The 14,787-nt window shown below is 36.0% G+C and overlaps 3 protein-coding genes across 24 annotated transcripts; all 3 read right to left on the bottom strand.

The window, feature by feature from the left end:
- Positions 1-47: 47 nt before the first annotated feature.
- On the bottom strand, positions 48-4,449 carry LOC103963762 (tonoplast dicarboxylate transporter-like). 3 transcript variants are annotated; one of them, XM_048591399.1, is made up of 6 exons: positions 3,917-4,449; positions 1,773-2,205; positions 1,173-1,216; positions 996-1,091; positions 373-886; positions 48-255 (listed from the first exon to the last, which is right to left on the bottom strand). In XM_048591399.1, exons 1-6 carry the CDS (start codon positions 4,337-4,339, stop codon positions 218-220), a joined length of 1,548 nt encoding a protein of 515 aa, XP_048447356.1. In that variant the 5' UTR covers positions 4,340-4,449; the 3' UTR covers positions 48-217. The 3 variants fall into 3 exon arrangements, with proteins under 3 accessions (XP_048447356.1, XP_009374893.2, XP_009374894.2); XM_009376618.3 differs by having other exon boundaries at positions 1,713-2,205; positions 3,917-4,446; XM_009376619.3 differs by having other exon boundaries at positions 1,713-2,190; positions 3,917-4,444.
- A 2,518-nt stretch (positions 4,450-6,967) lies between these two features.
- Positions 6,968-10,441, bottom strand: LOC103936820. 20 transcript variants are annotated; one of them, XR_007260844.1, is made up of 7 exons: positions 9,956-10,420; positions 9,626-9,718; positions 9,461-9,519; positions 8,848-8,919; positions 8,047-8,078; positions 7,665-7,740; positions 6,968-7,418 (listed from the first exon to the last, which is right to left on the bottom strand). XR_007260844.1 is itself a non-coding variant. In XM_048591401.1 (7 exons), the coding sequence occupies exons 3-7, from the start codon at positions 8,851-8,853 to the stop codon at positions 7,333-7,335; spliced, it is 375 nt and encodes a 124-aa protein (XP_048447358.1). In that variant the 5' UTR covers positions 8,854-9,519; positions 9,626-9,718; positions 9,956-10,425; the 3' UTR covers positions 6,968-7,332. The 20 variants fall into 20 exon arrangements, 1 of the variants encoding a protein (XP_048447358.1); XR_007260837.1 differs by having other exon boundaries at positions 8,514-8,919; positions 9,956-10,419; XR_007260829.1 differs by having other exon boundaries at positions 8,047-8,102; positions 8,514-8,919; positions 9,956-10,417.
- Positions 10,442-13,657: 3,216 nt separating this feature from the next.
- On the bottom strand, positions 13,658-14,525 carry LOC103936827 (tonoplast dicarboxylate transporter-like). The gene is made up of 4 exons (XM_048591363.1): positions 14,505-14,525; positions 14,310-14,405; positions 14,152-14,200; positions 13,658-14,088 (listed from the first exon to the last, which is right to left on the bottom strand). The coding sequence occupies exons 1-4, from the start codon at positions 14,523-14,525 to the stop codon at positions 13,658-13,660; spliced, it is 597 nt and encodes a 198-aa protein (XP_048447320.1).
- Between the last annotated feature and the right edge of the window lie 262 nt (positions 14,526-14,787).

Here is a 14,787-nt window from a genome sequence, read left to right as displayed (position 1 = left end):
ATGTACATAATCACACATGTTTATAAGGTTGATCATCTCTAACATCATATATGAAATGTAAATTTAAAATCATGCTTCAAATTCATACAGGTATCTCACAATCACAGATAGACTCACAAATGAATGGAATCATAGGACTATCGCTAACAAAACATGTTCTGCTTTTTGTTATGCCTTGAGATTTTGTGAGACATCGTAACATTATTGAACTTTCAAGTCATTGAACTGGTTCACTTGTCCTAAATACATAAACTCCTGCAATAGCCAAAACTCAATAGTTACTTATGAACTACAACATCAAGTAGAACTAGTGAAGATGAAAATTGATCAAAATTTAAGTGAGCTAAATAATGAAGAGAAAAGGAATGTTACCAAGAGTGGGCATCAAAAGGGACAACACAGCAATCCCAACAATCTTCAATGGCAAGCCAATCTTGATCATATCTTGGATCTCAATTTGGCCAGTGGCGAATCCTACGGTATTTGAAGGAGTTGCCGTAGGAAGCAAGAAAGCAAATTGTGCCCCAATGCCACCCGGAATCATCAGAAGGAGAGGATACACATGCATACTTTTGGCAATTTGAATTAGGAGAGGAATAATAAGCGTGGCTGTCGCATTGTTTGATGTGATCAACTCAGTGAAGGAACTACTTATGAGACACACAGCAGGTGCAATGGCAACATATGGGACTGCCTCCAAAAAATCTAGGGTTTCAGATAATAAATTAGCAAGGCCACTGGATCGAACTCCGTCAGCTATGGCTAAACCAGCACCTAGTAACAATATGATAATCCAGGGTAGCTTCTTGCATTTTTCCCAGTCCATCAACTTCTCACCTTTTTGTTTTTTGCTTGGAATTATGAACAAAAAAGTTGCAATCATAACCTACAAACATTTCAAGTCACACTTGAAAATTTGATCCAACGAAAGGTCTGTGTATACGGCTATTTGGTGTTTAAAGTTAGAACACATAAGAAGAAATGTCAATACTCACACTGACAGTTCCATCTCCGGCACGTCCGTTGAAGAGGACTCCCCAGCCCGGAATATCCTTCGTTATGCTTCTTGTCATCCACAAAACAATCAGCATCTGCAGAAAATGCTAGTCATAATAACTGAAGGACACATCCATACTAAAAAACTATGCGAAACTGAGTACTTGGGGACGCACCGAAAACAAAGCCAGTACCATCTTCTCAGCAAAAGCCATTGGACCTGCCGGTTGCCGCATCAACACTTGTAAGTTGATTTGGAAATATAATTACATAGAAGGTGTTCTCTAGTGCCTAAGATTGGATACTGAACACTGGGCCAAAAGCCAAAAAGAGCAGTTTCCCAAAAAAAAAAAAAAAAAAAAAACCAAAAAGAACATGACCAATACGGTGATACCATGTGTTACCTATTTTATTATGGCATTTGGGGTATTCACAACAATTGCCATAAAAAAGAGTGGTTTTTTTCGAAATTGCTTTTGTAAGAAACATTTTTTCTCATCAACGCTTTAATATCAGTACTTTCATTAGAAACACGTTGATTTTTTTATTAAAAGTCCTACTCCCTCAAAAACACATTTGAACTTTTTTTGCCTAATTTAGTTAGAAACAGTTTTAGTTGTCAAAAAATTCACACACAACAATACATGATTGACTTAAGATACATCACAATTCGATGTTGATTGCATTTAAGTTGCTCTAAGTTTGAGGGCTCCTACCTAGCAATTCGAGCTCCTTCTTCAAATGGGCTTTGTCTAAATAAACAGAGAGGGCCTGGCCTGAACTCCTTGAGCAATACAAGCAGCAAAGCAAACCCCACAAAGCCAAGAACATCAACAATGCCGAAGGGAAGGCGAAACAGAACCAGGTGCTGAAGGTGATCGGAGCTGCTTGTGGGAAATAGCTCTTCCACATTCCAACCAATATGAGATTGACACCTGTCCCCGTCAGAGTGCTCATCCCTCCTATGGTTATGGAGTACAACACCCCTAGAATCACGGCTTTGCAAAAGTTGCTCACAACCACGGACTGGTTGGGACCCGTCGGAAACCGCCGGAGAATGCCGGTGGCTACGGGCATCATCATCACAGCAGTTGCCACGTTGTGCATCCACATGCTGATGAATGCTGCGGCCCCACATATTCCCAGCAGCAGCAATGGCGGATTCAAGGGATCTCCGCATATCACCAGGGTTATCTGTGTTCTGGAATACTAGGTAAATCAACTTGTCCAATTTGTAAATGAAAAAATAAATACGTTAATTAATATTTAAATAATAATTCAAACATCAAGAAAATTTTCAATGTGCCGTAAATACTGCCCGACTGATTAAGGGTAATAATACACTTTGTTGGAAACTTGAAAAAAGAAAATCCAATCAATTTTATTATGACACTTGGTGTACTGAGTCGTATTTTCAGCACATTAAAAAATTTCTCTCAATCATCAACAACCACATCATATAATTTCTCTAATTTAGTTTAAATAGATGATCTCTTTAGCATTACTATAAATTATTCTTATACCGGAAGTCCAAAGTTTGTTTCTCCTTCACTAGTATCGCTTGAATCCAAAAAAAGAAATTATTTTGAAAACCCTAAGCGGATAGTATACGACAGGGTTCGAGCACAATGTGGCTCTCACCTAGTAGGGTTCAGACACTAAGGCACTCAATTCTCAAGTTGTGACACATATTAATGTTGTCGAAAATATATTTATGTTTTCTTTGAGCGATGTATTTATGTTTGCTTTATTGATGCCAATAATATTCTGTGAGCGATGTATCACGTGAATGGGTTAATACGAGAAAACAACAATGAAAAGAGGACTCACATTCAAGGCCAATCTTTTGTGTATGTTATAATGCTCAACGGCGAGAGCCAAAATAAAGCTTCCAAGAACGAGGGCAATAACATCGTTCGTGTAAGAGTGGGCAACATCATCTGCAGAGGCAATTCCGAAGAGCGGGAAGAGGAAGAGAGGGGACATTGAGGTAACTGGCATCGGCACGGCCTGCGTGAGCCACCAAGCAAACACCCAGGCAAGCACTGCCAACATATTCCGGCTAGCGACGGTGCCATCTAAGTTGACACAGAGGCAAATAACGGTGCTCAAAAGAGGCCCCAGGAGGATGGACAAGTTCTTGGATGTTAGAATGGATTCCAGTGAAGAAGGGAAGCGGATTTGTGAGTTATGGTTTGGATTTGGATCATCAAGTGGGAGAAGTGGGATTTTGGGGTCATTGGAGGGAGGACTATCCATTTGATTCTTGTTGATTTTGGAATGAAATGTATGAGAATTCAAATTCACGTTTCCTTTCTAACGTAACATTTATCATGGATTAGTAAAGCGTTATTGGCGCTCCTCTCTTACATTTCCGTATTCTTGGACAAAAGTGCATTAATTTAGGAAGAAAAAATAGCCAAATATATTTTTTCAATATTTAAAATTTCGATAGGATATAGGAAAACTAATGAAAATGGTTTGAAAAATTTGAGTTTTAATGATAAGGACAAAATAAAGGGTAAAGTGAATAATATCAGGATTGACTTTTTAATGTAAAAATGTGGTTTTTCGTTAAAGTAAACAGTACCGAGAGCTTTTCATTAAAGTTCCCTATTATATATCTATGGGATTAGTTAGTGAACTAACTAGTAAATGACATATTTCTCAAATCTAATCCAATGAATTTCCAGGCAAACCAAATTTAAAATTATCATATGTAACAAGAAATGCAAAAATAACCGAGGGAAATTGTGAATGAATAGAGAAGTAAAATGTTTGCCATTTGGTCCCTTCCTTTGTTTTTCTCATGTATCTATACGCTTGTACTAAAATAACCATTAAGCATAATAATCACAGCATAAATAACCATTAAGGTGATCCATCTTAGCAGAGAAGCATGGTAGCTAGAGAAACTCACATTCAAGGCCAATCTTCTGTGGATGTTATAATGCTCAACAGCAAGAGCCAATATAAAGCTTCCAAGAAGAAGGGCAATAACATCGTCCATGTAAGATTGAGCAACATCATCAGCAGAGGATATTCCAAAGAAAGGGAAGAGAAAGAGTGGGGACATGGAGGTAATTGGCATGGGCACGGCCTCCGTGAGCCACCAAGCAAACACCCACACCAGCACTGCCAACATGTTCCAGCTGGCCACCGGGCCATCTAGCTTCACACAGAGGCATATGATGGTGCACAGAAGAGGTCCGAGGAGGACGAAGAAGTTCTTGAGTGTTAGAATGGATTTCAAGGATGAATGGAAGCTCTGCGACCGTTGGATTTGGTCGTGGAGAGGGAGAAGCGGGGTTTTGGGGTCTTCGGATATTGGATGATGATCCATGTTATTGATGTTGGATTGGATTACGGAAATCACTTGGTTATATAATGCGAGGAAATGGTGCTTTTATATTCGGTTTTGTATACAAAGAAGTAAGGCTATTTTATCTAGTTATGCATACAAGGAAGTAAGGTTAATTGGTTGGCCGGTGTAGTGTGTCCGTCTTTTTGTCTTTGAGTTTGAGGCTTTTTTTTTAATTTTTTTTTTATAGAGTAATGCCATTTGGACTTAGAAATTGTTCATGTTACTGATACACACTCTAATACAAATAAATTCTATAAATTAAAGTGTTTTAAAATATCGCTTATCAAAACATATAAAATAGTAGACAAATTTGTCTTTCTTTTTATATATATACATATATAATGTCACACGTGAGTATTGTAGATCATATTCGTACGAGCTTTGAGTAATATAACTTATGTGTAAGAAGTTTTTGACTCATTCATCACTAAAGTAGTAGTAAACAAGTTTGGCTTTCATTTTGGTATTGCTAATTAAATTGGACTTTGCTACTTATTGTCATTTATTCGCTTAAGAGTAAGCAAAATATATATCCAAGAACATGGCAAAGTGTGACATTTTCTAATAGATGACCTCTCATTCAAATTTAGCGCGGGCAAAGAGGCCACGAAACAGAGCCACGTGTGCAGAAAAGGACTACAAATTGCCACAACCATTGAACTTGATAATAATGCAAGGTCCAGCCAGGCTATCATCTGAATGATTGTGTTATATTGTTGTCTCGAAGAAATTTTTAATTGTGACGGGTATACGGATGATATATTACGTATTTTTTTTATGTAAATAGTAGAAAATTATATTTTTTAAGTTATTAACTTTTTGATACATATATCCCACTATTTATATAATGACATGTGGTGTATCATCCCGTGTGACGGTCACACTAAAAAATCTCTCATTTTTTTGACCTCGAAATGATTTGTCTGTATACATGGCAGACCCAAATTCATTTTTTCACTGATGATTAAACTTACAGGCAGTTTTGGAGCATGTTTTAGGATAATGTTAAAATGACTATCAATTTTAAATATTGAATTATTACTAATTAACGTAATTATTTTTTTATAAGTATAATCCAATCACGACACGTAAAAATAATACATATCAACCTCTAGAAGTTGGACTCTAAACTTCAGTGCAATCTACTACTCAAATAATAATCATAAGTTAAAGGTCGATTTAGCTGGAGCAATCCTAAATTTAGAAATTTAAATGATATTATAATTTGCAGTAAGTTTAATGTTTTCTGGTTTTAAAATCTCTATGGCGAGACAATCACAAAAAAATAAAAATAAAAACCCATAATTACCTTGTGGAACACACATTATAGCTATCCAACTTTGTGGTTTCTATCGATCAAGAGGACAAAATTGCCATTCTAAGAGCAATAATGCTCAATCAAACACAATCACTAAGGTAGGGGTATAATTATATGTGTGGTCCTCCTCTTCTTTTGGCTTTTTCCCTTCTTTTCCTTTAGTTTTCTTAAAAATGGTTGGTGGCTAGTATTGTCATGGCCCCAAGTTTGGTTTTGCCAAATCTTGTTACATGTTCAAGATCATATGATCAATTATTCTAGCTGCCCTCAATTTCGAATGATAACGTGTGGGACTGAAAATAAGACCATCAAAGCTCATATCACTTAGTGATACGTAATTTGTTGGTGAAAGTAACATAAAACACATATTGGGCAAGGCATTGATGATTCTTCTCCAAGTATCTCACACAAGGTCAGGAAATAATGTCAACATGTGTATAAGTAGGGCATCAATCCTTCATGTGAGGCCATGTACATTTGATTTTATTTTGGAATAACTGAAGAAAGTTGGAGTTACATCATAAAATTAATTGGCAATATGATGAATAGACCAACTTACTTAGAAGCTCATATGCAAGGTCCCTCATCCCTTCAATATGAGATTCATTCTCAACACGCCCCCCTCACGTGTGGTAAATTTCAAACCTAACACGTGAACAATCACAAACGGGATGACGTGAAACGTGTGTGACCGTTGGGCTTCACACGTGGGACAAGCTGCTCTGATATCATGAAAAAGTTAACGTTCCACAATAAAAATCTATGCAAAGTTCCTCCTCCCATCAATGTGAAATTCATTTTCAACAATAACAACTTAATTCCTTCATTTCTCTTCTTTCAAGTTTCAGCCTCACTTTCATTTCCTCTAGCCATGATCGCCACGCGTAAGTATATCTTTCGATTCATCTGTTCATTCACCGCGAGGGAAAGGTCGAGTAACACAAAAAGCTTGAAAATGAGAGTGACTAGGGAAGCTTCCTTCTCTGTTTTCTAGTATAAAGTCCCTAGCAGGTTCAGATGTTCATATTCTCATTAGTCGGACGAAGACTATTGTTGTCTGTTCTTTCGCACTTTGAGAGAGACAGTATTTGAGAAACATTTATATGCTGATCAATTATTCGTCTTTAGTTTTTGGTGGTAAGTCAACTACATATATTTATGATCATGTGAAAGTGGTTTTACAGGTTTTGGATTGCCAGAGATTATGTACTAGCAAATAAGAAAGTAAAATAGCAGTCAAAAGGACGTAGTGGTTGCAGCTTGTCAGAAAAAATTTGTTTGACAGTAAATGCACACGCCCGGAATAGTTCAGATGATATTTGTGTAAAAAAAATTTATTTACGTTAAAAAAGATGGGGCTTTACTTTTGCCCAACACACGAATTTAATCAGGCCCGTTTCACTACAAATTTGGAGGCCCATTATTCTGTTCATAGCTAAAACTTTACAATGTTTGACCAGTTGCGTCGAATTTGTGAATTTTTCGTCAATCTGAAAGTTATCATCTTCGGCTCCTCCCTCGTTTTCTCATGGGTACCAAAGTAGTCGCCACCGAACCTTCGCATTCCTTGAACTTACTTCCACCGTGCGAAGGCGAACAAGAGAGCCTAGCTTGTCCCTTCTTGACATCCTCTTGTGATGTCAATCGGCACATGCTAGGATCTCTCGCTGGTCCTGCCACGATGCAAGTAAAGGATTGCATAGGTATTTTGAGGACGATTGCCAGCGAGTACATTGGTACCTATGAGGAAATGAAGGAGTAGCTGATGATGGATATCTTGGAGTCAAAGAAATGAAGAAATGGACGTCATAAAATGGAGCCAAGGAAATGTATTTGATGTATAGAAGATACTAGAAAGAACTAACCGCGCGTTGCTGCGGGATTAGAAGATGCATGAAAGATCATGTTTAAAATATAAAAAAGTATGTGCTAATAGTAAATTGTTTCAATTTAGGTACAATGAACTGAAACTTATAACAATCGTACCCAATGTTGTGAGAATAAAGGTTTTGGCTGGAATAACACTGATTATATATGTGTTCCCCTTCTGCATTTGTTGTTCCTGCTATAATAAGAACAAATTTACAAAATAATTTGTGTATTTTGGTAACAGATTAACAAATCAGCTATAATTTACGAGAGTAAATGTAAGAATGGATAAAACACTTTAAATAACTATAAGTTTTATAGAAAAGCTTTTCAATCCAACATCATCCAAAACTATGAAATAGAATATATACCATGAGTTAAAAAATAAAAAAATAAATTCACAGATTCAACTTTCATAGCATATAAAACACAACTTTCACAATATTCAAATAAAAAAAATTTGTTGGAAGGCTGAAAGGAAAAATCCAAAATTGTTTACCTTGAGCATAAAGGGCTTCGAAAACTGCAGCCCTAAAAAATGAAGAGCAAAGTGTTCTGAAAGAAAAATAAAAGCAAATCATACAATCAAACGACTAACGATATACTCGCAAAACCATTAATAGCATCTTTCGAACCCTTCATTATGCTTATTCATGTCATTTTAGTATTGAACCTTTTAGGAATCTAAGCTCATCAAAGCATAACTTCGACAAAATACACATAGCAAATCAACACTTAATTTCGCATGATACAACTAAAAAAAGTATAAATACACCAAAGAAGCGACTTTTCATTCCCAATGGTCCTTTTTATGTGTCTTGCTTGCCTTTAGCAACCCAATAACAAATAATCATTTTGTGTCTTGAAGCTCATAAATGCAAAATATTGATAGTGAAAAACTCAGTTAACAAAGGAAGGAATCGATAACCCATTAAGGAAAAACAACAAAGAAATCCATTGGGTTACCATAGTCAAGCGCTCTCAATTGCCTTGAAATGGGGGTACTACCATAGACACATATCCAAACCAGACGCAACGGCTCATATTCTCTCAATGCATTGGTTTGACACAAAACACAGAGCCCTAAGATCTTGTAGTACGATTTGGATTTTTCCTGCGCATGCATATACTACAAAAGTAATATAGTTAATTGAAAAAAAGACTCTGGCTTATCACTTGAAGCCATGTTTCCAATTGCTTCTTGTGTTTTATTAATTTTTCTTCTCTAATTAAAAATAAATCATACATACTCCAAAAACCAAAAAGAAATTGTTGCAAAGGGGAAATTAGAAAATCATACCACCATCAAATGTTGCACGGAAGGTATCTGAAGAACCAAGCAGGAAAATTATGTGAGCATAGAACCGTCTATCTGCAATTGGTCAGTACACAATCAAAAATTTAAAGAGGTCCCTTATGTTAACAATACAATCACCCATGCTTATTGAATATTCTGTAATGTCAGCTAACATAGCATACGTAGGAAGAGCTTAAATAAAGATAAATGATTTAAACCTTCGACTAAGAGAATGACATCGGACAACATAGGATTGTCTACATACTGCTCCCCCAGATAGACCGGCATGAAGATTTATCAACCATCACAGGCAATTCATACCAAATAAATACTTTATTGCCTAAGATGACAGTAATTTTAAATGCAAAAAAGGAGCCGTAGAATAAGCATAGAATTCAATTTCTTTCCACAAAAACTATACTGAATCAAGCAAATGAAATAGACTTTAGTTTTGTTCGAGCAGAATTCAAAAATCTAAAACCTGATATTAGAAAAGCTTATTAACATCTCAACCAACAACCCTTAGCTCATGTTCAAACATTGTGGATTCAATTTCTACAATGAAACCCGCTACTGGAGAGAAATTTTTGACTCAAATGGGTGATATTACATCTACCTGAAGAAACTAAAACTAAAAGTCAAGCAACCAAGTTGTTCCTCCAACGACCCAAAATTCTGAAATAAAAAAAGAGAGGGTAAATCTATTAGCAATTCGGAGCCTTTAAAATGATCAAAAACTGGGATAAGAGCAAAGAAATTGGCAAAAAAAAACTGAACTTACCAATCATTGGTGACCCTCATATGATAAGAAACCTCCCATACTGCAGCCTCCAACGCCTATCCAAAAAAATATCTAATCGCGACGGGATTATTTCTTGCAGAAAAAGAAGAGGAACTTAGACCAAACAGGAAGCACACAGTGCTTTTGGTAGAAAGTGGCGAAAAAGAAGTGGAATCAGTGCAGGACACAAAAGATCAGTGGAAGCAAACAGAGAAGGTGAGGTCCTCGAGAGAAAGAAATGAAAACCGAAAGGAAATTCGCTATTTACATTTATATCAAAATTACGAACAGGAATTTAATCTTATTTGGAACATCCTTAAGCAATCTTACCTCAAAGCACATCACCCAGGTAGGTTGTATAGCATGTGTGGCCTGATCAGCCAACTGCGCGTGCCCCACCGTCGAGATCACCACGTCGACTTGCTCGATCGCCTTCACCAAACTCTCGTGATCGTATAGATCACCCTGTAAATTATAAATAAAAAGAAAATACAAATCAAGCAAAACCTAATTGGCTAATCGGATTAAAAAGCTACAAAATGCTGGTTTCGTCGTTTTTAGCAAGAATGTGAGAGAGAACTCAAGATCGGAGATCCAGAAAATGCGAGGTTTCAGAACAAAAAAAGCTAAAGGTGAGGTTTCAGAGCAAGAAAAGCTTTTGTGAGACACCTATCGTAAAGGAAGAAAGGGTGTAGAACTTCTGGAACCGGACCAACGCGCGGCTCGTGAACAGTGCTGGAGCACTGATGGACAAAAAAATGAAACCAGAAGTTGGAGCAATAGGGGACGCGTGGGCAATCAGGGCAGAAAGGTCTTTTTGCTGTGGAGAAAGAGCAAAAAGTAGCACGCAAATAAGCATTCGAACGGCGTTTTAGTCCGTTTACTGTTAATGAACAGTGATTTTGTGTTGGGTTTTAGTATATGAATAATATTGTGGGTAGGGATGAGCAAATACCTATTGGTTATGGGTAACCGCGGTTACCTGTCTATTTAAATTAAACGGTTACGATTATGGATAACCGTTTAGATAAATAAACGGTTATGAGTATAACCGTTTACCCGTGAAATTTAAATGGACGGTTATAGGTATTAACCGTAGTTATAAACGGGTAACCGTTTACCCATTTATTTTATATATGTAAAATTAACACAAACCATGTTCTCGATCCAATAATACTTAGCACCCAATAAATTAGCAAGGAATTCATCGGTCCTTCTCTCAATAACACTGCTACAGGAATGATGATTCTCATTATCAAGGAATTCACCAAATTAATTTAAATTCCTTGCGGGTAACTGTGAAATTGATAGAAATGCTTTGACAGAAATGTCTTCTAAACAATTTTTGTAACCCAATAATACTTAGCAAATATTATATTTACCTTCATTGGTAACAGTTAAAAATATCGTTCGTAAACTATTATTTCAATTATTGTAATGGTATAAGGACTTAAAAAATTAAAATACGAAAATATATGATGAATGTACCTATAATGGTGTTTAATTGTCAAAACATAGAAAATTATGACAATTTTTTTTTAATTTTCAAGTTGTTAAAAAACATGTAGACGGGTGAAAAATGAGTAATGGTAAAAAAAAAAAAAAATAAATAAAGATAAAGGGGTTAAAAAGGGTAAATGGGTAACGGGCATTAAATGGTTATGGTTAAATAAGTATGTGGTTATGGGTATGGTTAACCGTTTATAAATGGTTATGGGTATGAGTAGAACCGTTTAGGCAATTACCCAACGGGTAAACGGTTATGCGGGTATGAGTATAAACGGTTGTAGGTAAATAACCACAGTTACCCACCCGCCATAACCATTGCCCATCCCTAATTGTGGGTACTGTATGAATGAAAATTTTAAGTCAAAGAAATGTTATCTTAGAGATGGGGTTACGTCCGCATTGATGTAGAATCCGGTTTTCAATATGCGAGAGTAAGTTACATTATACAAGAAGACTTGTTATCTTAGAGAGCGCAAGACATTGATTCGAGAGACTCCTCTAAATGAGGGTGAGGGATACCTTTTATAGTTCTGGGATGTTCCTCTCCTTTTATGGTACTTAAATGAAACTCATAAATTTTTTCTGCATTATATAAAAGATAACGAATATAGTAGAAAGGAAACACATGCATGTTAAAAGCTTCGTAAGACTCCTAATCAAATTGCAAATTCATCATAAACAAGGTTATATTAAATTCAATAATTCATAGTATTTCTCAAAGTTTTGCTTTTGCTTCTTTTTATACATAGAACTGGATAAAAGACAACTTAAATGCCAGCGCAAAAATAGAAAGAGTCATGTCGTCCAAAATTGAATTCTTCTAAGATTCATTGCTTGATTTTGCATGCTCGGTCGATATGAACGTTCTGAAGTATCTTGTAATAAAACCGGTTATATTTGTTTAATGATGACATAATATATTTACTTTATCGTGACAAGATAAACTATTTGATCACACAAAACTAAAACTAAGATGCATTAAATAGTTTTTTTCTTCAATTAGTTCTATATGTCTAGATGATAATTTTTCATTTTTATTGTAAAACATGTGATTATGGACCTAAACAAATGAATTTTTTTATTTTTTCAATACAAGCTATTGAAAAAAAGGATTCAAACTTGATAATTTGGGTGAGAGAAAGTATAAACTCTTGTGAACTCTTAAGTTTAAAATGAGAAGATAAAAGAGAAAAATTTCGACTTTTGTTGCTATCCTATTAGATTAAAAATGTGATTGTATAAATCTTAACATATCTAGGATATCTTTATGAGATTCTACCATATCTCTTAAACTATATATTATCCTATTAGAGTTGTAATCCTATTGGAATAAAGAATTAACATTCCCCACTGCTATAAATAAAGGCACAATGGAGTAGAATAGAAAGCACCTCACAATTACACATCAATCTCTTCTCTCTCTATGCCGCACCCCCTCTCTCTGGCCTCCATAATTGTTCAGCAAATTATGCCTACAACACGTTATCAGCACGCTCTTGACTCTACGCTAAAGAGAGTTTGATCTTCAATCAGGGGATTATTACGTTTTAATCATTCTTTTATGATTAATTTATTATTTTATTGAATTGATCTACTTGCTATTAATTCAATTTAATTTTTCTGTGTTGAACGTGATACAACGCATTGGAGATGTAATTCCGGTTTTCCGAGATGAATCGTTTACAAATTCAAAGGCTTTTGCTGTTTTCTGCCAATCAGGTACGCTTAAAATAAAGTAAGATATTTGAAACGACCATAAAGCATGAAAACATTCCTCATGATGCATGAACCCCCTACATTTATATTTATCTCCCGATATATATATATATATATACACGTTTCATGCATTACGCAATTTTTGTTATGTGGAATTTGTGAGGAAAATTATGCCTGCACTCCGCTACGTGGAGATTAGCCATTGTTCAAAGTTCAAAAATCTTCCCTGCGAGGTTGAAGAGCAAGGAGTTTGGAGAAAGCAAAATTGATCATGAATAGTGATCAATAACAGCCCAGAAAATCACCATCTCCATGGAAGCCTCTGATCCTTGATTTATCTTGGTTACTCTAGCATTAAACTTTGTGTGCGATATATATTGTGGTGTGCTGTAAAAACTTAAATTTTCTTGGGATGTAATGTGAGTTTATTAGAGATGATGCAATGGTGTGATCTTGTATAATAAGCAAAAATATATATGCATTATTTGTATATAATCACACATATTTATAAGGTTGATCATCACGGACATCATATATGAAATGCAAATTTAAAATCGTGCTTTGAATTCATATAGGTATCTCATAATCACAGATAGACTCATAGTTGATTGGGATCATAAGACTATCACCAACGAAACATGTTCTGTTTTTTGTTATGCCCTAAGATTTTGTGAGACATCGTAACATTATTGAACTTTCAATCCTAAATACATAAGCTCCTGCAATAGCCAAAACTCAATAGTTACTTGTGAACTACATCATCACGTAGAACTAGTGAAGATGAAAATTGATCAAAATTTAAGTGAGCTAAATAATGAAGAGAAAAGGAATGTTACCAAGAGTGGGTATCAAAAGGGACAACACAGCAATCCCAACAATCTTCAATGGCAAGCCAATCTTGATCATATCTTGGATCTCAATGTGGCCAGTGGCGAATCCTACGGTATTTGAAGGAGTTGCCGTAGGAAGCAAGAAAGCAAATTGTGCCCCAATGCCACCCGGAATCATCAGAAGGAGAGGATGCACATGCATACGTTTGGCAATTTGAATTAGGAGAGGAATAATAAGCGTGGTTGTTGCGTTGTTTGATATGATCAACTCAGTGATGGAACTACTTATGAGGCACACAGCAGGTGCAATGGCAACATATGGGACTGCCCCCAAAAAATCTAGGGTTTCAGATAATATATTAGCCAGGCCACTGGATCGAACTCCGTCAGTTATGACTAAACCAGCACCTAGTAACAATATGATATTCCAGGGTAGCTTCTAGCATTTTCCCCAGTCCATCAACTTCTCACCCTTTTGCTTTTTGCTTGGAATTGTGAACAAAAAAGTTGCAATCATAACCTACAAACATTTCAAGTCACACTTGAAAATTTGATCCAACGAAAGGTCTGTTTATAAGGCCATTTTGTGTTTAAAGTTAGAACACATAAGAAGAAATGTCAACACTCACACTGACAGTTCCATCTCCGGCATACCCATTGAAGAGGACTCCCCAGCCCGGAATATCCTCTGTTATGCTTCTTATCATCCACAAAACAATTAGCATCTGCAGAAAATGCTAGTCATAATAACTGGAGGACACATCCATACTCAAAAACCATGCGAAACTGAGTACTTGGGGACGCACCGAAAACAAAGCCAGTACCATCTTCTTAGCAAAAGCCATTGGACCTGCCGGTTGCCGCATCAACAATTGTAAGTTGATTTGGAAATACAATTACACAGAAGGTGTTCTCTAGTGCCTTAGATTGGATACTGAACATTGGGCCGAAAGCAAAAAAGAACATGACCAATACGATGATACCATGTGTTAACTATTTTATTATGGCATTTGGGGTATCCACAACAATTGCTATAAAAAAGAGTGGTTCTTTCGGAATTGCTTTTGTAAGAAACACTTTTTCTCATCAACGTTTTAATATCAGTAT

This window comes from the organism of the source record quoted next, unplaced genomic scaffold (assembly GCF_019419815.1).
Source record: "Pyrus x bretschneideri cultivar Hongxiangsu unplaced genomic scaffold, Pyrus_bretschneideri_v1 Contig33, whole genome shotgun sequence".
Classification (NCBI taxonomy): domain Eukaryota; kingdom Viridiplantae; phylum Streptophyta; class Magnoliopsida; order Rosales; family Rosaceae; genus Pyrus; species Pyrus x bretschneideri.
The sequence above is the reverse complement of the archived record's forward strand: the minus strand, read 5'-3'. Positions and strand labels throughout refer to the sequence as shown.